General features: G+C 37.0%; 1 protein-coding gene across 4 annotated transcripts in view; it reads right to left on the bottom strand.

Moving 5' to 3' along the window:
• The window catches only part of FAF1 (Fas associated factor 1), a 520,728-nt gene that overhangs the window by 27,438 nt on the left and 466,471 nt on the right, over positions 1–26,819 (bottom strand). For all 4 annotated transcript variants that reach the window (XM_001137725.6, XM_054666796.2, XM_063780489.1 and 1 more), the window contains 3 exons: positions 22,995–23,075; positions 21,862–21,939; positions 6,771–6,986 (listed from right to left, as the gene is read on the bottom strand). In XM_001137725.6, the coding sequence (XP_001137725.1) occupies positions 6,771–6,986; positions 21,862–21,939; positions 22,995–23,075 (375 nt within the window). The remainder of the gene's footprint in view (positions 1–6,770; positions 6,987–21,861; positions 21,940–22,994; positions 23,076–26,819) is intronic.

Raw genomic sequence — 26,819 nt, 5'->3', positions numbered from 1 at the left:
GAACTGCTGACCTTGTGATCCACCCACCTTGGCCTCCCAAAGTGCTGGGATTACAGGTGTGAGCCATCGTGCCCGGCCTAATTTTTGTATTTTTTAGTAGAGGCAGGGTTTCATCATGTAGGCCAGGCTGGTCTTGAACTCCTGACCTCAAGTGATCTGCCTGCCTCAGACTTCCAAAGTGTTGGGATTACAGGCATGAGCCACTGCGCCTGGCCAACAATTAAAATTTAAAAAATTTAAAACTTACAATTTATAAAATAAATTTCTTAAACAAAATGAATAACCTAAAGAAATATAAACTGCCCTTGCTACTATTTTTCCCTTTAATTAGGTTGCTGTTGTGTCAGATTAGAGTTTCATATATAGACCTATTTAAGCAGCAGCTGTATCATTCTTTTAAACCTTTTGCTATTTACTTTTTTTTGAATGTTGTAAATATTATGTAAACAGTTTTTATCAAATGACTTCTACCTAAAAATTCAGGTGTCCTGTCAAATAATCCAGGACCAGTTTTCTTTACAACAAAACTTTTGAAAATAAGCCAATCAAGAGGCCTGGGCTGCAGTCTTCAGTGGTCATTAATTAATTGAATGTACACTCTCAAGCAAGTAATTTCACGTCAAGACCTCATGTTCCCCATCTGCTGAATGATATTAACACCACACCTGTCTTGGTATCTCCCAAAGCTGACAGAAGAGGAGTGGGATAATTCTGTGAATGTATTTTGTACCTTAGTGAGGTCTCTTGTTTCTTTCAGTCAAGCAGTTTATTGTGGTTTAATGATGAGATGCATGTGCTAAGGAGGTAATTAGAAGAAGTGAGAAAAGGAGACGGTGTGAAATTTTGAAGATTTTATATGCCATGGTAAGGAGTTTGGACTTTTTCTGCAGGCCATTAGAACCCACTGGAGGCTTTTAAGCAGGAGAGAGACAGAGATCATCAAAGCCGTTTAAAAAAATCACTCAAGAGACAGTGGGGAGCATAGATGTGGGGAGGCAAAACTGGAGGCAGGGAGATGAATTAGGAAGCCATAGGTTTAATTTGGGCTGTGACGACTTGGGCAGTGGTATAGAGGGAAAGAGAAGAAAAGAACAGATTTGAGAGAAGGTTAGAGGCAAAATTAATGTTGCGACCATCTAGATACTAGTTGTGTTCCATTACACAATCATAGTTCTTTTTATCTGAATCTTGATTATTTAGGGATACTGAAAAATTTCAAATAACCAGATATAGTGATATAAAATAACTGAGAGGAATGGAACAAGCTCAGCAGTAGTACCTTTAACATGTATTTCACCAATTAGATGCTTCATCTTGGTTTATTTTGAGAACAAAGCTTTTAAGATACAGTCATTCAATGGCATTAAAGTTTTTCCTTCTGGCTCTTGTTTTTTAAAAAAATAAAACTTAGTCTAATATAAATTGAAAATCAATCCCACTGCAATATTAGAGGTATTACCATAGGAAGGTTTTTGTAGTACAAAATATTTTAAAATACTGGTGCTTGCAGCTGCAATTTATTGCATTTACTAGGTGGTCTCTAATGTTGATTTTTCTAGTTCTATGACTCTAATTTTAAAATGGAACTCTATAATTTATTAACAGTTTTTAAAGGACTCAATAATCTCAAAAAGCAATGGTCATAAGAAAACTTGGATGTCAGTATCAGCTCTGCTTTTATAATTGTTCAAGTGACTTAAGTGCTTAATTTTACCTCCCTTGATTCTCCCACCAGTAAAGTGGCAGCATTGGCCTTCATATCTCTGAGATCCTTTGCAAATATCAGATATTAAGATTTCAATGATATATTCTTAAGCCTGGGTTACAGCTAGATATTTGTAACTCAAATTTGATATCCATCACTGTTCTAGAGAAAGAATTCACTGCTGCCACATTTTCTTTAACTGTAAGCCCTTCCTACCTCTTCTGCCTCTCTCTATTTAGGATTATTAAAGCAGATACTGTTTTATGTGCTATGAATATAGTAATTTATATTCACTTAATATAACGCTTACCACAACCCTGTCAGATATTATCATTTCTCTTTCAAAGATGCAGAAATAAAAGTTCAGCAGGGTCAAGTTAAGTTGTCCAATGTTCAGTATGATGGAGTGGGATTCACATGCAAGACTAACTACCACTGAACCATTTACTTCTGACTTTGCTATTCTGCTTCCACTCACTGAACATCTCTCTGTGCAAGGCTCAGGTAAAATTAACTTCCTTTATAATACTTTCCGTTATCACAGCCTGCTGAAATTACTTATCCTTCTAACTGTGGGTATAATTTGCAATGCAATTTGTTTTGGATGTGTGTTTTTACTATAACGTGAACTCTTCAAGGTCAGTAACAATTTTTTTAAAATTTCTGTATCACCAGCACCTGGTATGAAGGCTGAAACAAGAGCGGTTGCACAGCAAATGTTTTGCTATAATGAGAGAATACATGAATTAAATGCGAATTAAACTGCTTCTATCTCCTTATGGTGGCAAATAGTATCCATGTGTTATGGATGAAGTCAAGTCAAACTTCATCTAGCTGTAGCTTCTGGATTCAGACTGTAAATTCTACAAGGGTGAGATCTATGCCATTGTTTTTCTTCACTGTGTTTGCAGTGTTTAGCTTGGTGCTTAGCATAATAAAAGTGGATGGGTGACAGAGGAAGGAATTTGTATACCCCAAATTTGAAAGGCTTTTCCTCCAGTACATTTAAACAAATCTTTACTGAAGGTCTACTCTAGGAAAACCATGCTGGAGCTTGATTATACTCATTCTCCTGTTCCTTTAAGTCTTAGAGGGAGAAACAAAAATTATGAGTTATAGTTACAGAGATAAAAACCTAGAAAGCTGGGGCAAAATATAAATTCCCTCATTACTTTGTTTTAGATATAAAATATAAGAAAACAGTTTATTCCTGAATGCATGTCTGTCTGTTTGGGGATTCATATCTATAGATCTAGAAAAAGGCACGTTCCCTAGGCTAGAACAGGGGCTGTGTCATTATATCAGTGGCAATACATATGGGCTATCAGTGGACTCTTAGAGTTCATCTGCCATTCCTCATCCTCCTTTCCTAGTGCTTTCCAGTCATTTTATAAATTGAAAGATCTCACTTTCCAATTGTAGACAGAGCTCCTCTGAGGGATGTGGATATGGGTAGGCAAAAAATGGAAAAAGAGTAGGCAGAAAGAAGAGTTGTGGGATAAAGAAATAAGGAGAAGGGAAGAATGGAAAGATGGAGGAGAAGATAAAACAGGTAAAACAGGATTGGAAAAAAGGGAAGGGGTAGAAAAGGAAAGAGGAGAGAAAACGGAAGATAAGGAAGTGGCACAGAGGAGGAAGGCTGGGGGATACTGACAACCTCTTACCAAGTGGCATGAGTGATAATCAGCTTTTCTGGGAAGGGCCTATGTTTGGGCTACCGTAGGTCTGGAGGGGAGCTGGGGGAGCTGGCAGCAATCCCTTACTCTAACTCAGAGACAGGAGTTGGCCTATAGGAGGAGTAGTGGGGTGAGTGTCATTACTCAGCTTTTAGGACTCAACTACCTCATTTCCAAGGCAATGCCCAAGTAAGGCAAATGGGCCACTGATGTTCATACGGCTCTAACATGTCCAGGAGGTAGAGCTCTGGAAATAAATACTATTCCTTCTCTCAGTAACTGTTATTAGCAAAATTGGGGAAAACATACACACACACACACACACACACACACACACACACACACACACACCCCAAAACCAAGTAACTCAATGCTTCCACAACTTGAATCAGTTTTCTGGGGAAGGCCTATGTCTGCGGCTATTTTGGTTGTCCTACAGTGCTCAGTTCAGGGAAGTATGCTCAGCAGACATTTAGTAAATGGTTAGACAGCTGGGAAATCTTAACATGAAGTATTGTTTTGGTTGGGGGCAGGTGGCAGGCATGGGAGGTACAGAAGAACACTTATCAGGTCCTCTGCTGAGAAACCAGTCTCTGCTTTGTGGAGAAAAGGCTGAAGACACAATTAAGACTCCTAGAGTTAAGGCTTATATTATTTGTTATTAAAGAGGCAAGGCCTTAAGATGTGCTTTTTAACAGTCTTTAGTTTGGCTGTAATTTAAGATGACTTTTACAAATTAGATTCTAATCCTTGCAGACACAGATGGCTGTTACAGAATAGCCTTGCAAAAACACTAGTCATTTGACTTGAAAGAGAATTCAGAGAAGAATGAAGGGCCTTTAACTCTCACCCCACCCCTGGCTCTAGGAGGCCTAAAGAGTCCTGGGTGGGCTTTCTTAGTTTAGGTCTGGAATCTGGGTGGGCCTAGAGCATCTGTTCTCATTTGGACCAGCCTCTCTGTTCATTCTGGAACCAGAGATTAGGGGAGCCTGAGGTTATTAACATTCAACAACAGTTACTGATGCTTATATATGAAGCACTATGCTGGCAACCACAGGGAGATAGTAGCAGGCCCAAGAACACTCTACATTTCACATCACATTTCCCCAGTTTCCTTTCAACAGCAACTTTCCGCAGTCCAGAGTTTTACCCTGTGGAAAGAGGTTCTTAATAATGATCAAAAAGCCTAGCTCCTTTTAAGATATTTTCACCCCATCCCTGTCAGTAATAAGCTTTAAAAATTAATTTGAAAGAAAATAAAGTTTAATTTTAAAATGCAAAGTCCTTAAACTCTATTTCTTTCAGTACTTCCATTTTTAAATATGAGACCCGTTCAGAAAGGGAGTGACTTAAAACTAAGGGTTGGGAAGGGCAAACTTAGCTCCTAAGATTTTTAAGTTCTCTGAGGTGAGATTTTCATCACAGAACATAAAGTATGAGAACAAGGCTGATCTTGAACACTTTGATTATGGTTCTTTGTTAAATGTTCACACACTGAGAGTTCAACTTCAGTGACAGAAGTTAAGGTAGTTTTCATACTTGGCTGTGTGGTAAGAACATATGCAGGCATGTGTTCCCTTGTGCATGTTTGTGTGCCTTATATACAAATAAAGGGGATGACCTTGGAGCAGTAGGCAGAGCCAGTGAGAAAAGGAACAATAGTCAGCACCTGGGATCCACTACAGTCTCCTGGGCTTAGAAATAAGTGGCAAGATCCTCATTCCACCCAGAGGGGACATTACTAGTTTCTGTCTCTATCCTGCAAACCTGACAGCCAATGTGAGGGACTTAGATGTACCTTAATGAAACTCTTGGTTTTGGTATGCTAGGTTACTATACCTAGATCACAATGGAATCACAGAAGATTTATTGTATATTTCAGAGCTAAGCAAGTCCAAGTCCCATTCCATATAAAGCAGGAATACCAGGGATGAATCCCTCTCCATATATATATCTGTTATTGCTGAAAAGAGTAGTATTTGGTAATCTCCAATGATAGGAAAATTAACACTTCACGACACAAGATATTCCTTTCTTAGAAAATGCTTTGTTACACTATGCCAAATTTGTCTCGTGTAACTTTCAACTCATTGGTCCCAGTTCTACCCCTGCAGCCTCAAAAAATCAGATCCCTCTTTTACAAGGCACGCCTTCAAGTAGCTGAAGACAACAATCACATCTCTCATGGTCCTTCCTTCTTTAGAGGTAATGTTCCTTAAATGACATGATTTCCAGCTCCCTCACCTTCCTACCAGCCCTGCTCCAGACATGCTCCTATTTCTTCAGGCTTCGTTTTTCAGCATGAAGCCTAAAGACTATTTCAGGGGTAGTTTGTTTTTTTTTTAATTTTTTATTTCCATGGGTTTTTGGGGAACAGGTATTTGGTTACATGAGTAAGTTCTTTAGTGGTGATTTGTGAGATTTTGGTGTACCCATCACCCAGTGGGTAGTTTATCTTAGTGCAGAGTTAAACAGGACCATTAAGTTAATCTCTGGTTGGGATTACACCTCTAAAACAGGAGCTAGCTTTTTTGTTGGCAGCCACAATGCGTTATTAACGTGTATTCAGCTTAATTCGACCATAACCTCTACTAAAGGAATCTATTTCTACACATTTCTGTGAAATTTCTGCAGCTTCATTTTGTGTAAGTTTCAGTATTTTAAGATTTTCTTGAATCTTATTTTTCATAATCTATAAATCTGATAAAGTCTTCATTTAGGTTGCCAATAAATATGGTAAGTAATAAAAGATTAAATACAGAGCCTCTTGGTTCCCTACAAGGAAATGGTGGTTAACATTTTTTGGACACAACCATTTAATCAGCAATGAATCTAACACATCTATATCTCTCTACTTTGCCCCAGAATACTATGAGAGACTATCAAATATTGTGCTGTAATGCAAGCACACAGTGAATACAGGTCACCCTCTGTAACTTCCCAGGGTAGTAAGACTATCAAATCACAAAACACTGTTTGTTTTGCTTGACTCATTCTTAGTGAACCTACATTCATTGACCCTGATATCTAACTGTTAAGCTGTTAAACATACAATTCTCAGGTATATTCTGAGGGCTACAGATATATCTCATTTGAGGAATACAGATGAGACATCAGCAAAGACTGGAATGCTGGAATAGGGAAAACAGCTAGGAAGGAAGATCTAGTACCTAATTTCTTACATAGGCTACTGGGTACATATCTGCTGGCCTGGGAAGCCATACTTTCTCCAAAAGCTAAGGAGAGAATGGTGTGCAGAACAAAGAAGGACTCCTGTTTGTCTTGTAGTTGCCTGCACCATGGGACTTTTCTTGAACTACTTTGTTCAGCTTTAATGATGGCACATCTCCCACCTGGATATACTTCCTGAGATAGGTATGGGAACTTACGTCTCTCCTAGGAAAGGTGCTCAGTAACTTGTACTCATCCCATGGAAATCCTTTGGAAGCTACAAAATCAAAGACAATCTGGAGCTTGTTGCTGGCCAGGAAACGCCGCTCCAAGAACTCGCCACTGGGGGTCCGGATCCGCAGTTTGCTCACAGGCTCAGCATTTTCTTCCTTTGGCTCAGGAGGCAGGGCTTGCTCTAAGGACAGCCGGATGGCCTAGGGAGAGCAAAAACCAGGTGTTAAAATGTGAGAAGGACTGGACTATGGAGAGTGGGGAGGAAGACACCAGAAAAAAAGCTGCTGTTTTCTAGAAATTCATTGAAAAGTCACTGCCCTATTTATTAGCCAAGCCAAATGCTTGAACAATAGAATAATGTATTTTTCATTTTCTTAATATTAGTCCAATAGGCAAGTAATTAAAATAAATTCCACCTTGATGACACATATTATTAAATATATAGGAAACTACACAGAAAAGGCATTTTTTTAACTGAAGGGCTCAGATATTTGTGATCAAAGACATTCATATCAAATACCCAATTGATACCTTTCTAGGGTATGAATTAAAGCTATTAGATGCATTCAGAAAAGACACACACAAACAGAGATATATTTATATTTGAGAAATACAAGTAGAAGTAACTGCAGAGTTTGTAGAATACTGGATTATTATGTTTATGTCAAAATGGAATGAGGAAATTCTGTTTAGGGTGATGAAACATTTTGGAAATAGTGGTGGTGGTTGGACAATACTGTGAATACAATCAATGCCACTGAATTGTATACTTAAGAATGGCAAGTTACTGTATATATATTTTGCCACAATAAAAGAAAAGTTTTAGAAAATGGAAAGAACTTCAAATATCAGGTTTATTGGCAGAAGGAGACCACAGTCCTAGTTCTGGCTTTGCCACTAACTCGCTATGGGATTTGGCCAAATCTTAGTGGTTGATTTCTGGACCTACAGATGGACCAAACTCTTCATTTGACTTAAGCAGGTGAAGCAAACTGTTGGAAGGTCTCATGGGTAGCGTGGGCTTGAATCCAGGTTTTAGTATTACATTGTTTCACATTTGTGACATTCCATTAGAAGGAGATTGTCTCTGAGGTCCCTAACAACATTGGAATCTATAAAAATCACTAAAACCTTTTTTGTCTAGAACCCTGAGAAAGACTTCATGTTAGAATCCATGAAATTCATCTAAAGCAGTGCTCTGATGAAATTCACAGCCTTAACATTCGTATGCCATTATAAATTAAAGAATAAAAATAAGTGAATTAAGAATTAGATTTTAAAAGCTAAATTATCAGTGTCTGGTAATAAAAAAATTTAAAAGCTAGTGAAAAAAAACCAATAAAATAAGTGGAAGGAAAGCTGAGAATAACAGTATAAAGAAATAATTTAGAAAAAAAGAAATATATAACTAGTCAGCTTATAAGCTGGTTCTCTGGAGGTAATAAACTTACACAAATAAAAAGAAACAAAAATGGTAACCTACAGAGGGTAGGGGAAACAAGGTGGAAGAGGTGACATCTGGTGTTTTCTGCATATGCCTTTCTATTTTGACCTATGCAAATTATCTGTTAAAAAATGTTTAAAATAACCAACAGAAAAAGTTTGCTCAGACACAAGTATGGATAAGAAATTAGGTAATGTGTGTCATGCAGGTGAATTTGGTTGGTTCTAATACTGAACTATTTTTTTTAAATCATTCAAAATTTCTGCAATGTATAGACAAAGCTAGTCTAGCCTATGACTGAGGTTACTTTCCTTCTGGAGGCACTGAATAACTACCTACCTTATAGGGGATTACAGAGATGGGAATTATATAGACCATACATATATAAAATTTTCAGTATGGCATCTGACACATAATAGGCTTCAGTGATAGCTGCTTTTCTTATAATGAAGAGATCTGCACAGAATGTCAGATCTGGAAGGGGCTGCATTTGTCAAACAGCCCAATACTCTCATTTTTTATATGGGGAAATTGATGCCCAGAAATGGAGACATAAGAAATACAGTTAAAAATATATTTTTGCTTTTTTTTCAGTCACTTTTGCCCTTTTTTCTGATAGCATGAGTAGCAGTTTACCTGATATTGGTGTTCTGCGACAGCAATGAGTTTCAGCTGAGTATTTCCAAATATTAAACTATTTTAGTAACATTATCATATATTAGTAACCCAGTGAATGGATTAACATCTGTGTATATCAAAATTAAATGCTAGTTGATATGTCAATTACAGCATTCACTATTTAGTACCATAGTTATTTATTTAATGCCTGGCCTTCTTACTAGCCTGCAAGCTCCATAATGGCATGGGAGCATGTATTACTTCTCATTCCAAATACAGTGCATAGCACAAAGTAGATGCTCAATATGCACTTGGAAGGGAAGGAATAAACTAACATGCTAACTGAAATAATATATGTAAAAGTGCTTAGTATGATTGTAGGCACATACTAGGTGTTCAATAAATGCTAGAAGAATATGAATCTCATAGCCTCTACTTCTAGTAACTAAGAATTAAACATCTTCTCCTTTCTCTGAGGTATGACTCCTCCTTGCATTAACTGTTCAGATTAATTTTCCACATGTGTCCCTTAAAGGGAAACCATGAGTTGCTTGTAAGTATAAACCTCTGTGGATTAGAGTTATATACATTTTCTAAACTGTTAATGGGATCATCTATTTCTCAGTTACAGTGGTGGTTCTTTTTTTTTTTTTTGAGATGGAGTCTCACTCTGTCGCCCAGGCTGGAGTGTGATGGCGCAATCTCGGCTCTCTGCAACCTCCGTCTCCCAGGTTCAAACGATTCTCCCACCTCAGCCTCCCGAGTAGCTGGGATTACAGGTGCGTGCCAGCACACCTGGCTAATTTTTGTATTTTAGTAGAGATGGGGCTTTGCCATGTTGGCCAGGCTGGTCTCAAACTCCTGACCTCAAGTGATCCCTCCACCTAGGTCTCCCAAAGTGCTGGGATTACAGGTGTGAACCACTGTGCCTGGCCACAATGGTGGTTCTTTACAACCATATCTTTTGAGATTATAAAACATTTTTCCCAATTACAAAAGTAATATAAATTCATTGAAAAAATAGATTAAAAGTAAAACATTAAAACTAATCTGTAGATTCACCATCAAGATAGCCATCACCATCAGTTTATATCCACTAATTTTTAAAATATTTTAACCATTGTTAAATGTACAATTCAGTGGCATTAAGTAAATTCACAATGTTGTACAACCATCACTACTATTTATTTCCAAAACTTTTTCATCACCCAGATACTCTTCCTTAATTTTTCAGGCATATTTTATATATTTGAAACTTTTTTCAAAATTTGAGTCAGTGTTGTATTGTATAAAGCTTTATCCTTTCTGTTCAAAATCATGTATTTTGTAATTGTTTTAAAGTTTTTATTAAAGTATAACATACATATGAAAAAGTGCACAAATCTTAAGTGTACAACTTGATAAAGTTTCAAAGTCAACATATCTGTAAAACTAGAACCCTGATCAAGTATCTCAGAAGCATACCCTTTCCTGGGAACTACCTCCCCTTAAAGTCAGTATTCTGACTTCTGACAGTGCAGTTTAAAAAATTTTAATTAAATGCAATGTTATGATTAGAAACATAGGTTTTGGGGTATGACAGACATGCGTTCAAATCCTGGGAATTAGGCAAATGACAGTCTTTATGAATTTCAGTTTCCTCATAGGAATAGAGCCGATAACATCTTCCTCACAGCATCCTTCTATAAGATGCAGAATGTTTTTAGATGGGCCGCCACACCACACTGCTTTACCTTCTTCTCTGGATCATGCCAGCTGCCTAGTCAGTTCTGATGAGAGAACCTGAATACTTGGTTGCTGGTGCAGGATTCACATGCTAATTATGGTTCTTTTTGATGGGAGACTCTGCTTCTAATCGGCCATCTTGGCGCTGTCCCTGACGCCACTTAGCAAATGCTGACACTTGGTCAGCACTCAGTGACAAGTGCTGAGCATTGATCCTCATGCTATATGTAATACTGTGATCAACATATGACAGCTGTTGGTGTTATCATTTTTGTTATGATTATTCCTTTTCGCCTACTTTAAATCAGAACTTAATGTGATATTTCTTGGTTTTCCCTCCTTTTCTCCCTTTAATCCACCTGTCTGCTTGCTTTCTGTTTTGACATTTCCCTGCATAGTATAACAGATGCTACATTATTGTCTGAATTCAACCAATTATATTACAGAAGAATAAACAACAGTAGCTCGTTACTTCATTCATTATACAGACAATGTCTGCTCCTCAATGTATACAGTCTCCAGGGCTTTTCCCCAGAAAGAAAACAGACCTCATACATCCCACACCAATGGACCAACGTGGAAAACAATGAAGAGATACGAGGTAAATCAGCAACCTTGAGATTTGAATACCCAACAGTTCTACTGCCAAAAAAATAACAAAAATACATCAGTAGTTCAGTTTCAAACATACTGGCTAAGAGCAAGGGCCTCCTGTAAGCAAACACTGTTGTAAAACAACAACATAAAGGACACCTACACTCAAACGAGTCATGGTTAACACCAGTGTTAAACTTCAGTTTGATTTGCTCAACAAATATAGTTTATTTGCATTATTTTTGGTTTGTAATAAAACAAGGAAACCTGGTATAAGTTAGAAATATGAACTGATCTGGTACTTTTTTTTCTACTAAAAATATGTGAGTATTTAAAGCATATCTGAGGGATGAGAAATGGGGCTATTTTTTGAAGTGAAATTAGGCAGTGAAAATAGATACCCACAAAAGACTGTCACTACACGGTTACATTTTTTAAACAGAATAATACACACTTACAACAGTCTCTTACAATAAGAATCAAAGACTGCCTTAATTTACTTATACACACAGATGTATACATAAATATATACACACAAACAACCTCTAGGTTTCTATGAGTATGTATAAATAACGGTTTATAGCTGGCTGAGGCACAGTGTTAAATAGGCTAAAGCTAACATTCATTAATTCCATGAATTCTTACTGAGCATCTTCTATGAGTCAGGCATTGTTCTAAATGATGGCAAAATAGCAGTGAACAAAATAGATAAAAAATTCTGCCTAAATGGAGCCTACATTCTAGTAGGGTAGGGATAAAGACAACAAAGACACACATAAGAAAAGATAGTATGTGCCACATAGAGACTTTTCAGTCAATGATGGACTGTATAAACCATGGAGGTCTCGTAAGATTATAACGGAGCTGAAAAATTCCTATTGCCTAGTATTTAGTGCACTATACTTTTATTTGTTATTTTAAGGTATACTCCTTCTACGTATTTTTTAGAAAAGTTAACCATAAAACAGCCCCAGGCACGTCCTTCAGAAGGTATTCCAGAAGAAAGCATTGTTATAATAAGAGATGACAGCTCCGTGTGTGTTACTGCCCCAAAGACTTTCCAGTGGACAAGATGTGAATATGGAAGACAATGATATTGATGATCTAGACCTTGTGTAGGCCTAGCCTAATGTGCATGTATCTTAGTTTTTAATAAAAAGTTTAAAAAGAAGGAAAAATTTTTAATAGATAAAAACTTATAGAATAAGGATATAAAGAAAGAAAAATTTTGGACAGCTGTACAATGTGTGTTTTAAGCTATTACAAAATAATCAGAAAGTTAAAAAAATTAAGTTTACATAAAGTAAAAAAGTTATAGCAAGCTAAGGTTTATTCATTGCTGAAAAAAGAAAAAAAGTAAACCTAGTGTGGCCTAAGTGTACAGTGATTATAAAGTCCGCTGTAGTGTAATGTCCTAGGCCTTCATATTCACTCACCACTTGCTCACTGAGTCACCCAGAGCAACTTCAGTCTTGCAAGCTTCATTCATGGTAAGTACCCTACATAGGTGCAACATTTTTTATCCTTTGTACTGTACCTTTTTATCATTTTTATTGTACCTTTTCTACATTTAGATATACAAACACTTACCATTGTATTACAGTTGCCTGCAGTATTCAATACAGTAACATGCTGTACAGGTTTGTAGCCTAGGAGCGACAGGTTATACCATATAATAGCCTAGGTGTGTAGCAGGCTATACTATCTATGTTTGTGTAAGTAAAGTCTAGGATGTTTGCACATCAACGGAATTGCCAATGACACATTTTCCCATCCTTAGGTGATACAAGACTATATCATTTTTCACAAAGTGGTGAGTGCTATGGAGGGAGTGCAGGGAATGCTGGTAGAAGGTGGGGGGAGGGGTAAAATTTTAAATACTGTAAACCTCAGTAAGCAAAGGTCTAAAGGAAAGAGGGTTCCACATGGATATTTAGATCTAAAAGAAGTATATTATAGGCAGGAGTCACAGTAAGTAGCAAGGCCCAGGTGCCTGGCTTGACTGAAGAATAGCAAGGCAGCCAATGTGGCGGGAACAGAATGAGCAAGGGGAGAGGGGTAGGAGTTAAAGTTACAGTGGAAACAAAGGAGAGGGGTGATTAGATCATATATGGCTTTGGGAAGGACAATTAATAATTATTTTCCTATTTTAAAATTAAGGTATAATTTATATACAGCAAACTCTATCCTTTTAAATGTACAGTTCTGTGAGTTTTGACAAATGCATATATTTGCATAAGTACCATCACCAACAAAGAAGAGTTCTATTACCTCTCTCCCCGTTCAAATTTCTTCATCCCTAGCTCCTAACCTCTAATCTTTATTCTGATCCTAGTTTTGTGTTTTCCAGAATGTTATATAAATGTAACCATAAATGTTACATAAATGACTTCCTTCATTTAGCATAATATATTTGAGATTCATCCATGTTGTTGAATATATCAGTAGTTTGTTCCTATTTATTGCTGAGTAGTATTCCATTGTATAGATACACATACAGTTTGATGACCCCTTCTCCAGTTGAGGGACACCTGAGCTGTTTCCAGGTTTAGATGACTACAAATAAAGCTGCCAAAAACATTTTCATACATATTTTTATAGGAATGTAAACTGCTTTATGTGAAAGCAGTTTACTGTTACTTTCATTTCACTTGTGTAAATACATACCTAGGAGTGTGACTGCCGGGTCATATGGTATATGCATGTTTAACTTTACAAGAAAGTTTCAAGCTAATTTCCAAAGTGGATGTACTATTTAGCATTCCCGTCATTAATGTGTAAGAGTTCAGTTGCTCCTCATCTTTGCCAGTACTTGGTATTGTCCCTTTTTCTTTTAAAAAGTCTTCTAAAAGGTGTACATATATTGTGGTTTTAATTTGTATCTCCCTAATGGCTAAAAATTTTGAGCATATTTTGATGCACTTATTTGCCTTCTGTATATTTTCTTTGATGAAGTATCTTTTAAATATTTTGCTCATTTTAATACTTGGGTTGCTTTCTTATTATTGAGTTTTGAGAGTTCTTTTTGTATTCTGGACATCAGATATATGATTTTCCCCTTGTCTGTGGCTTGTTTTTTCAATTTCCTAGCAGTATTTTACAAATAGTAGAAGTTTCTAATTTTGATAAAGTCTAATTTACATATTTGTTATTTTATAGGTTGTGTCTTTGGTGTCAGATCTCAGAAATCTTTGCCTGACTCAAGGTCATGAAGATTTTCTCCTATGTTTTCTTCTGGGACTTGAATAGTTTTAGATTTTACATTTAGGTCTATTACCCATTTTGAGTTAATTTTTGCTTGTGATGCAATATATGAATTGAAGCATTTTAAAACTGGTTTTCTATGGGATTTTTTTTGGATATAAATATTCAATTGTTGCAGCATCATGTGTTGAAAAGACTATCCTTTCCCCATTGAATTGCCTTTGTATCTCTGTTGAAAATCAATTGACCATATATGTGTGGGTCTATTTCTGGACTCCATTGATTCATGGGTCCATTTTTTTTGTAAATACCACTACGTCTTGATTATAGTAAGTCCTGCACTCTAGTAACGTCCAACTTTGTTTTCTTTTTCAAAATTGTTTAGACTATTCCAGTTCTATTGCTTTTTCATATAAATTTAAGAATCAGTTTATCAATCTCTATAGAAAATCTTGTAGATATTTGATTAGAATTACTGTAAGAATTCAGGTTTTATTTTGAGATGTAAGCCACTGCAAGTTTTTGAAGTGACATGATGTGACAAATGATTTTTAAAGGATTTATTAAGACTATAGGAAAGGCAAAAATGGAGATGTGGAATCAAGTTGGGAGGCTACTAAAGTAATCCAGATAACAGACAATGGTGGCTTAGATGAGGGTGATAGTGGTGGAGTTAAACATTTAAGTTCTGCATATATTTGCAGAGCCCACAGGATTTACTCATTAAATATGGATGTAAACGAGATAAGTCAAGGATAATTCCAAGGTTTCTGGCTCTAACAACTGGAAAGATTTTCCATTTACTGAGATAGGGAAGACTGCAGAAAGAGCAGGTTTGGGTGGGGAGGGTAGGATCAGTTGTGCAATTTAAAACATATTAAGTTTCTGATGTATATGAGACATCTAAGTAGACATGATGGGCCAGCAGTTAGATATTCAAGTCTGGAGTTCAGGGAAAGGGAGGAGCTGGAAATATAAATCTGGGAGTCAAACGTATAGACAATATAATATAGTCATATAATATAGTCAATATAATAGTCATAATACTCGATGAGATCACCAAAGGAGTAGAATGGATCCCATATAGAGACAGTTGATTTGACCCGATTCTGCAGTCAATCTCTGTTCCTGGCAACCTGGAGAGTATGGATAGCTTTTACTACTCTACTACTATGACCTCATTTCTGGATAAAGTAAATAAGGCAAATGATCATATTTCCTAAATCAAAATTCAAATAGATGATTTTTGCTTGCTTCTGGATATAAAGAACAGTCTGTAGGCTGTGATTTGGACACCATGAAGCTAGAATTTCTGGACTGTTTTAATGGTTCATGAGAACAACGGAACACTTCAAACTGAAAGTACTGAAGAAATAGTGGATATACATATATATATAGTCTCCATAATTATAATAAAGTATATTTATGTATTGGCACCTACCTTATTGAATTGTAAAAATTCAATAAGATAATTAATGCCTATAAAGTGATCACCACTGAGTTTAGCACATATTAATTGTGCGATAGTGGTGATAATGCCAATGATGATGATGACAGGGATGATTATTATTATGGCCCAGTGTGGACAAAAGCAACTTACATAAGATAAAAATACAAATTATAAAGAGCAGTTTTACCTTAATAACCAATTTATGGTCCCACCTTCATTCTTTGAATTTGGATTAATAAGTAGAATGAATACTGGATAGAAGCTCTGGTTCTGCTTTTATCAGGCTTATACATTAGGTAAAAATTTAAAAGTAGGCTTAAAAATATCTTTTTAAAACTATTGTTTTTTTTAACCAAACACCACATGTTCTCACTGATAGGTGGGAATTGAACAATGAGAACACTTGGACACAGGAAGGGGAACATCACACACCGGGGCCTGTCGTGGGGTGGGGGGAGGGGGGAGGGATAGCATTAGGAGATATACCTAATGTAAATGACGAGTTAATGGGTGCAGCACACCAGCATGGCACATGTATAAATATGTAACAAACCTGCATGTTGTGCACATGTACCCTAGAACTTAAAGTATAATAAAAAAAAAGAAATTATTATTATTATTATTTTTTTAAATAGAGATAGGGTCTTGCCATGTTGCTCTGGCTGGCCTTGAACTCCTAGGCTCAACTGATCCTCCCACCTCGGCCTCCCAAGTAGCTGGGATTACAGGTATGTGCCACTGTGTTTGGCCAAAAATAGGTTTTTAAATCCTGCTATGATCTTACTTTCATCCTCTGTAAAACAGTAATAATAATATCATCCTTACCAATTGTATTAGTCTGTTTGCACACTGCTATAAAGAACTACCTGAGGCTGGGCGCGGTGGCTCACGCCTGTAATCCCAGCACTGTGGGAGGCCAAGGCAGGCAGATCAGGAGGTCAGGAGATCAAGACCATCCTGGCTAACACGGTGAAACCCCGTCTCTACTAAAAATATAAAAAATTAGCTGGGCGTGGTGGCAGGTGCCTGTAGTCCCAGCTACTCAGGAGGCTGAGGCAGGGGAATCACTTGAACCCAGGAGGCAGAGGTTGCAGTGAGCCGAGATTGTGCTACTGCACCACTGCACCCCAGCCTGGGCAACAGAGCGAGACTGTCTCAAAAAACAAAACAAAACAAAAACAAAAAACAAAAAAAAACACCAAAAAAACAAAAAAACGACCTGAGACTGGGTAATTTATTAAGAAAAGAGGTTTAATTGACTCACAGGCTTAACAGGAAGGAGACTGGGAGGCCTCAAGAAACTTACAATCATGGTGGAAGGCGAAGGGGAAGCAAAGCCCTTCTTCACATGGTGGCAGGGGAGAGAGAGAGAGAACAACGGAGGAAGTGCCACATTTTTAATCCATCAGATCTTGTGAGAACTCCATCATGAGAACAGCAAGGGGAAACAGCGCTCCCATGATCCAATCACTTTCCAGCAGGCCCTTCCTTCAACATGTGGGGATTACAATTTGATATTAGATTTGGGTGGGGACACAGAGTCAAACCATATTACCAATTTTGTAGAGTGGTTGTGAAGTGAAACAGAAAACTGAAGAGGAAGTGCCAAGGTTTCTAATTCCATGTTCTTCTGTTTTCCCACTTAGTAGTCATTAACATTACTTAATATTTTCTACTTAAGGTGGCATGAAGGCATAAAAGGAAACAGTTTGGGTAGACAGGCAAAAATTAACTTTTCTTTCTAGAGAACCATCAGCAAAAGGGAATAGCTTAGTATCTATTCTACTTCACCCATGATTCGCCAAAATTCAGGCCTTTTAGCCATAGCTCTAATAATTCGACTGTGTTCTAAGTTTGTTCATTTACTGTTCCCTGAGCAAGCCCTGTGCCATTCCCCTTTTGTTCATGACTACTCTTGCACTTCCCTTTGGTGTCCATCCAACCATCCATCCATCTATTCATTAGTCCAGACAAAATGCTCTTCTACTTCATCTTTAACCATCAAAGTCTGCGAAGTCTTTTTTTTTTTTAAATTCACATCTCTACGGGCGCACCGTGAAGTCTTTCTTGTTGCCTTCCTAGTTAGATATCAGCTTCCTCCAAATAAACATCCTGTGCTATTTTAGTGGTTTTTATAATGTATGGTATCTTTTCCTGTAGTGATTTTGCATTTGTCTACCCTCTTGCATTAGACAGTAAGCTCCTTGAGGGCTGGACTATGCCTCGCACCTACAGCATAATGTCCACAGCACCTGATTTAACAATTTGCACACAGAAGGAGATTAACTAAATATTTGCTAAATATTGAGTGAATAAAAGATCTGAGACTCAAAAACCTTAGCTGAAAATTTCTCTGCTTACCAAAAACTCAGTAGAAAAAGGCAGTACTCAGGAAGGCTTTCTTGGAGTGTATATATTTCACGCATTTCTCTAGTTACTATAAAGTCCATCCCTTAATCAGAAAAAATGTAGTATTTGGGCCTTTGCAGGGATGATTTTACTATATTGTACTTTAGCCTTATGATTTAGAATTACATTTAAAAAGTTTTAAGGAGCTGTCATACATAACTTGCCATTGTCACACATAACTTGCCATTGTCACAGTAGCTATTAGATATAGTTGGGGTTAGTATTCACTACACTGCACAGCTTCCTCTTGAACAGGAATATAGGAAACGTTGCTCTAAAATCTCAGTGCTAGAAAATGTGGAAAAATTCTGAGAAACTAGCCTTTAGATCTGATGTTACGCACAAAGTAAAACTTGTAAACTATCATATTTTCCTTTGTTTTGGCCCAAGATAAGTATAGAACAGATTTTATGGAACAAATGTACAGCACCCTATCACATGGATTTGGTGCTTGTGCTAGATTATCTGTTGTCAACATGTTAGTCTTATCTTTGGCATTATCTTCCTTTGTCCTTTTCCTTTATTTCTATATCTACTCTTTCTTAATCCCTTTGAATTGCATGTATTCATGTAGGTTTCTTGAAACTGATTTTGGAAAGAATAAGTACATATATAAATTAATAAAATGGGAGATCTTTGCTGTTGTTTTTCCCTCAGAATAGTCTTACAGCCTTTCTCCTTATTAGGGCCAATGACCAGATCAATATACTTTTCTAGATGTTTGATTTCACTCCAACAGTTATCACACAGCAAAATGAGGCTAACCATTAAGGAATTTCCATGCAACCAAGGTGATTTTACTGTTCAATGCTTCTTTTTTCTAAAGGATCTTAGAATATTGAAGATAATCAAAACAATAAAACCACTCTTGTTTCTCAATGTAATTATATGGGTTAGGATTTCCAGTTAGAAGACAGGTAGTGTTGCTGAGAAAAGTCAGGTGACCCGGCTTCTGATCCAGATTAGGTGTTCAACCAGTTTGGTGACCATAGGTAAACCATATAATCTTTCTGGGTCTCAGTTTCTTCAGAGGTTGCACAATACCAGCTTTTCCCAAACAGTGGTTTGTGATACACTAGGGTGCCATGATATGTTAATTGTTGTTCCATTTAAAAAAGGGGCAAATAAGTTTGGATAAGATTGGACTAAATGAAAATAAACCATTTCTTAATGGTGGGATTTTAAGAGCCTTTGTGACACTTGGTTAAGGGAGAATAGAGTGCATAGTATTATCCAAACTTGCATTTTATGGGAGCATATCAATAGAAAAGTTTAAGTAATGACTAGGTGCAAAATATGGCCTGTCCTCTCCCCCACTGTACCCCAACCTCTCACATGTTAACAGCTGGAATGCATATACTGAATTATGTTTATAGAGTCTTCTGTAAGATGATGGGCTTTTATCTACATTTAGAAAGAAAGAAAGTTTCAGCTCATGGTAAATTAGATAAATCATCAGATGAAATTACATACGCTGCCAAGCTTTAGATCCAGAACATTGAGTTAATTGTGTACCCTTGACATTTTAGCAAGCCAGTATGGTTGACGATACACTAATACACACACAAACACACACAGAGCGAGAGAGTGTGTGCATGTGTGAACGACAGCATAAAGGAGCAAGAATCCTAAACTATATTTCTTGAAATAGCCTAAAAGGATAGTGACTAATTTCTCCCTTATCTAAACTTTTGTGAAACTTGGCATATATGACTCCTGTGGACACAATGATATAGGGTTTTGTACTGGAATGGAGTATGAGAAAGAGCTTTATAGTCATAAAGTCCTGGATGAGAATCTCAGCTGTTCTCATTTTTGTATGTGTAACTCCTCAATGAACTTCAGTTTTTTTCACTTATAAAGATAAATCTCTAACCTTGTAGCTTGTTTTAATGGTTAATTGATAAGCATACGTAAAGCAGCTAGCAAACTATTTAATACACAGAAGACATTCAGCAAAATATTTTCTACCTTCCATTATTGACAGTCCTCAGAGTGCAGACTAGGGTTTGTCAGGCATAATATCTTGTATATATGTGATAGATACTCACAACAGTTTTGACATGAATAAACTTTGATTTCCGAACAGTTAAGTTTCACTTATCTTTTAAGACCTGACTCAAATATTACTTCATCTGTACATTGTCTGATTATCTCAGCTGTAAAAGATTTTTCCTTTGGCCTTGAACTCTCTAAGTATTTTGCTTTTATTTCTATGTCATTTAGCACATTTTTTCTTGATTTGCTGTTACTCCTAGACAGGCTGTATATTCCCTCTAAGATGTAATATCTTCTTATAGGCAGAAAACGTTTTATTATCCTTTGTTTCCCTGGCAGTGCTCAGCACAGGTCTTCTTCAAAAAACATTTGTTAAACAAGTGAAAGTGGTGTCATACTTTGACTGAGAGTAATAACTAACAGAGTTTTCCTCAACCCCAGTTAGGGCCCTTCAGGCCTTTCCATTGCTTGTTAGAGGGCTTCCTCTTTTTATAAGTGAATCTTGCCATTAATCCTACATCTGAAAAAAAGTTCTGAATGTTCTTTTCTATGAAGCCAGCCTAGGAAGTCATTTGACCCCCATTCTGTTTGTGCCTACTGCACCTTAGGCATACCTCTATAATAACGTTTACATACAGTATTATAATTCTATTTTTATAAGAGTAGGAACTCCTGGAGAGCAGGATCCATGTCTGCATCACTGTTCCCTAACAGATTTGGAGCACATAGTACATATCCCAAAAATGTTTACAAAATGAGTGAATGAAGAAAAATCCTCTATATTGCTATGGACATGACATGAACTCACGGAAAAAATCAATGAAGCTAAATGAATTTCCCATATTTGGGAGCTCAATGCAAGATGTTACAAAAGTAACTCACAGTATCTTTTGGTGGGTAAAGTGAAGACTGTGGAAGGGAGAAGAGATACAATCTTTCTATTCTTAGGGTGAAACAATATCCAGGAAGGATGAGAAATATTTGCCAACAAATATTTGTTGGCAACAAAAGGCAAAGATTATAGAAAATCATGAATCTAGTACAAGATCAAGTTTTCTAAGAGTTCCATACAACAGATCAGGAATAATTAAGGAAACGTTAGGTCTTCCATACTAAAATGAGTCTAGGAAAAGTAGAGAGAAATAAGTTGTAAGAAATATTAACAGTTTTGCAGCTGGGTGCGGTGGCTCACGCCTGTAATGCCAGCACTTTGGAAGGCCAAGGCAGGTGGATCACTTCAGGTCAGGAGTTCGAGACCAGCATGGCCAACATGGTGAAACCCTGTCTCTACTAAAAATACAAAAATTAGCCAGGCATGGTGGTGTGCACCTGTCAACCCAGCTACTTGGGAGGCTGAGGCAGGAGAATCACTTGAACCTGGGAGGTGGAGGCTACAACGTGCCGAGATGGTGCTACAGTGAGCCCAGATGGTGCCACTGCACTCCAGCCTGGGTGACAGAGCGAAGACTCTATCTCAAAAAAAAGAAAGAAAGAAAGAAAGAAAGAAAGAAAGAAAGAAAGAAAGAAAGAAAGAAAGAAAGAAAGAAAGAAAGAAAGATTAACAGCTTCAGTATCAAATACAGTGGAAATACAACCCAGCTTTTGAATAACTTTTCTTAAAATTATGCCCCACCTCACGTTCCTCTTCTTGTTCTTTGCGAATCTGCTCCAAACGAAACTGTTCTGCCATCTCTCTCTCGTGAGCTTCCCTCTGTTGATAAAACAGAAAAGGAACAAGCACTTAACACATACTTGTTTACAAAGAAAGAGAGAAATAAGGAAAGAGAAAAAAGAAAAGAGGAAAGAAAGAGTATGTGACATTCAAAGGCTCATTGTCAACATGACTCAGAGGTATATTGTGGTAACGGAAATGTTTCTAGAACAAGAATGGAAATGAAAGCAAAAACAAAGCATAGGTCTCTGATAATGTTAGGTTCCTATTCAAATACCTTTGATAGCTCTGGGTAAAGTGGCATTCAAGATCCTGCAGGACATCCTTTGGTCTTCCTTTCTGACCTTTTCTATCTACCCTGTACCCAAATCTAGAGCTATTTAATCAGCCTCTATCCATCCTCCATGCATTCTGGACCCTTGATGCTAGCTTATACTGTTTCCTCTTCCCTCCTACTGCTCTTTCTCTGTCCAGTTCACATATACCATCTCTTCTTTGAAACATTCCCAGTACAGTCCCACTCCCTGGCTCTCCAAAAAAAACCTGGAAAAAAATTTCCACTGAAACTCCTACTCACTGAACTCTCACAGAACTCAGTGCTTCCCTTAGGACATTTAGGATTCTTGGCTTATGTTACAGCTACTTGTGTTCTTTACTTAATCAACTCTACCACATTGTGAAACTTCCTTTGAGAGCAGAAACTGTGGCCTATTCACTTCTCTCTCCTTCAAAGCTCAACACAGAAGCAGGTGCTTAAGTAGTATTCAATAAATCAATAGTTCCCAACCCTGACTGCACATGAGAATCACCTAAAGAGCTTTCCAAAAATTGCTGGTTTCTATCATAGACCAACTAAGAAACAAATGAGATAGATACTAGGTTCATCTTTGTTCTCATTTTTCATGAAACAAATTTTATTTTGTCAAAATGAACCATGCTTTAATAACCATGGATAGGATTATATTCTTTCTGTTAACTAAATCTAGCTTTCTCTATTGCAAACCCAGTATTTTTAGGGATCAAAGTGATAAAGGTTGGCATTTAAATAATGAACAATTGAGTTCTTTATCCCAGAAGTACTTGACCAAGCCTACCTTTGCTCTGTCAGCCTCAAGTGAAAGGCGATAGGCCTCATCTTGCTCTCTCTTCACATTTTCTCTGGCTTCACGTTCATCCTTAAAGAAAAAGATTCAAATATTTTTTGACATATTACTTTTTTTTTGAAAAAAAGAGAAAAAAAACTAATGGTAATCTCTTTTTTATTCCTATATGAACTTATAATTAAATAAGAGACTTTTAAAGTGTATAGGACATAAATAAGCAAACAAACAATAAGATGAACAGCATGGTACATAGTGGAAATAAGAATGTTTGAATCCTAACTCTACAAACTGTGTGACCTTGTATAAGTTATTTAACTTCTCCAGGTCTCAGTTTCCTCACTTGCAAAACAGAAATAATATTTGTCTTATAGGGTCACTGTGAGAATTAAGTGCAATAATATACAAACTATCTAGCAAAGGACCTGGCACTTAGTTCATTTTCATTATTAGTTCTCTTCTCCTTTTCTCCTGATTTTTCTGAGATAAACTTGGAGACTGTCAGTATTGGAACTAAGGACTGGGAGGGAGAACAAAGACTAGGAAGTAATCCCTGGGTCAGTGTAGAAAGAGGCCCAAAGCAAAATACTCTGGTTAACCTCATTCCATACCACACCACACCACACCACACCACTAAAGCTCTGGTTACCAATTTAGTATTTCCCCATTACATTCACACTCATGAAGTGTGAATAACAAAAGTTATCTAAGTTGAAAATCTCTTAGAATATTTTTAGCTTCTGAAATGATTATACCATCTGCCCATATTTAAATCACGAATTCATTTAAAATTAAAAGTTAATTCATGAACAGAATTTCCCATTTGTTATATTCAGAAGTATAGCCAATATACATATACTTAGCTTTAATAATAAATACCCACACCTGTCTACACTAGAGTGTAGGTTCCCTTTTTGGTCATTTATTTATTAGGCAGAACCATATAAAGCCACCAATATTTGTGACCTATAAAACTGGAAATTTCATATAGTTAATTTCTCACTTTTTTGTCTCCCCAATATATGCTTACTCAAGGCTGAATATATGCTCAGCATTCTCTTAGGTGAGATACCTAATCAAGACTGGCCTTATTCCTGAAGCCTAATACATCTTCTAGTTCCAATAATTCAACTAATTCCTAAAAGCTCTGGTATGAATAGGAACATTTCATTGCTTCCTAATCTTTCAAATAAAAATTAGAAAGAATTAGATGTTGCTGGCCTGAAGGTAATTGTTATACTACAAAATATGAAAAACCATGTTAAACCTGATAATGTCTACCCTTTCAGTCATCGATGAAAGGATTAAACTTCTTTTTTTTTTTTTTTTTGAGGGGGAGTCTTGCTCTGTCACCCAGGCTGGAGGGCAGTGGTACGATCTCCACTCACTGCACCTTCAGCCTCCTGGGTTCAAGTGATTCTCCTGCCTCAGCCTCCCGAGTAGCTGGGATTACACGCACCCGAAATCACGCCCAGCTAATTTTTGTATTTTTAGTAGAGATGGGGTTTCACCATATTAGCCAGGCTGGTCTCGAACTCCTGACCTCAAGTGATCTGCCTGCCTTGGCCTTCCAAAGTGCTAGGATTACAGGCATGAGCCACCACACCTAGCCAAGGATTAAACTCCTAAGAATCCTATGCCTCTGTGGATAAGTCTATCTTTTCAAATTTAGATATCTCTTGAATGTAATCAACCAACTATGAGAGTAATCTTACCTTTCTATATTTTAAATGGGGGAAATGCACAAGATGTTTAAAATTTTAATTTGACCTTACTTTCCTGACTTCATCCTTTCAAATTAAAGTTTCTCACAACATTCTGTACTTTCCCTTTAAAGCACTTACCATAATTGTAATTAATTATCACATAATTATTTATTTAATGCTAAACTACCCCATGACACTGTAAGCTCCACAAAGGCAGGGAACTTGTCTATATTATATATCTCTGTATTCCACATACTGCCTAGTTTTGGGAGGTGTTTAATAAGCATATGTTAAATAAATTATCTTTCCAGGCATAAAATACTTATTGTCTACAGCAAAAATTAAAGAAAAAGACATAGCTCATCCACAAAATGGCTGGCCCAATCTGAGCCTGAAATTGACTGGCTGGGCAGGAATGACTTGTTATGCCACTATGTACACATAAAAAACGGACCTTCTAAAAGCAATCACAGCTGGAAGCCCTTTGATCACAAATACAGTTTATTATAAAAGAGGGTAAACAGCTCTGTTGTAAAACAGACTGTAGCAGATATGAAAGGCCATCAAATACAGGGATCTTGGCACCTGTTGTGTGTTCTTTCCCTTACTCACAGCTCTCCCTGACCATCCTGACAGATGGGCTGGCTTGGGCATGTGGCTCAGGATGAATTTTCCCAAATTTATCATGGTCATAGCTTCTTGTATGTTTGGTAGTTGTTGGTGAATGGTTATCATTTCTTCTTATCTGTTCCTCAGATTTTATACTTGCCTCTCCAACTGTCCTCTTCAGAGTCATCTCCAATTTTGAGAGAGAAAACTGCTTATGTGTTTCCCCCATATTATTCTATATTATCAGATTTTTTAGAAAATCCCAGGTATTGTGGTTAACACTTTATGTATAAATTTGTTCTCATAACCTGTAGATGTGCCTCTGGAACTTCTCTTGTATTCTACAAATACTGTCCTTGTAGAGGTTCCCTTTGCTAAATCTAAGAGGACACATCAAAGTAACTAGAAATTTTTACACATCGATTGGGTGGAGGTAGAACAACTGGATTATGAGATTCAGAAACAGGTCTTACGTGTTGCCTAGGCTATGGCTTGGGCTACTTGTCATTCAAACACTCCTTGCCACACCAAAGTGAGAAGCTGGATTGCTCAGAAGTAAGTAATAGCCCCAGTAGGCAGCTTTCTTTGTAACATACTTGTCACTGCTCTCATATTGCGCTGTGCTACACTCATTTGTGTATTTGTCTCACTGGTCCCTACCTGAGCTGTACACTCCCAGGGGTAAAAGACTCTATTTCATATGTCTTCGTATTTCCTATAGCATCTAGCATACTATCTTACATATGACAAGCATCTGAAGTATATATTTATTGGATGAATAAATGGAATTATCAGTGCTCAACAGTTATATACCAGAAATTCAGAAGCCTCTAAGTATTCTTCAGTCTAGTAACTTTTATTTAAATATATTTTCTGTCCTGAGTATTATGATGAGTTGTTAAGAAGTGTTAGAATTATAATTTACTTATTTTTAGTTAAAAAAATTTTTTTTGAGTACATAGTAGGTCTACATATTTATGGGATATGGGAGATATTTTGATAGAGGCATGCAATGGGTATTAATTACTTCATGGAAAGTGGGGTGTCCGTCCCCTCAAGCACTTATCCTTTGTGTTACAAACAATCCAGTTATAATCTTTGTGTTATTTTTAAATGTACAATGATTTTTACTATAGTCATCCTGTTGTGCTATCAAAGGCCAGTATTATTCACTCTTTCCATATTTTTTGTACCTATTAACCACTCCACCTTCCCCCTAACCACTCCACCTTCCCCCACACCCCACTGCCCTCCCTAGCCTCTGGTAATCATCCTTCTACTCTCTATCTCCATGTGTTTAATTGTTTTGATTTTTACATTCTACAAATTAAGTGAGAACATGTGACGTTTGTAGTTCTGTGCCTCACTTATTTCATGTAACATAATGGCCTCCAGTTCTATCCATGTTGTTGCAAATCACAGGATCTAATTCTTTTTTGTAGCTGAATAGTACTCTTGTGTACATGTACCATGTTTTCTTTATCCATTTGCCTATTGACGGACA

Source organism: Pan troglodytes, chromosome 1 (assembly GCF_028858775.2).
Source record: "Pan troglodytes isolate AG18354 chromosome 1, NHGRI_mPanTro3-v2.0_pri, whole genome shotgun sequence".
Taxonomy (NCBI): domain Eukaryota; kingdom Metazoa; phylum Chordata; class Mammalia; order Primates; family Hominidae; genus Pan; species Pan troglodytes.
This window is presented reverse-complemented; position numbering and strand designations above follow the sequence as displayed.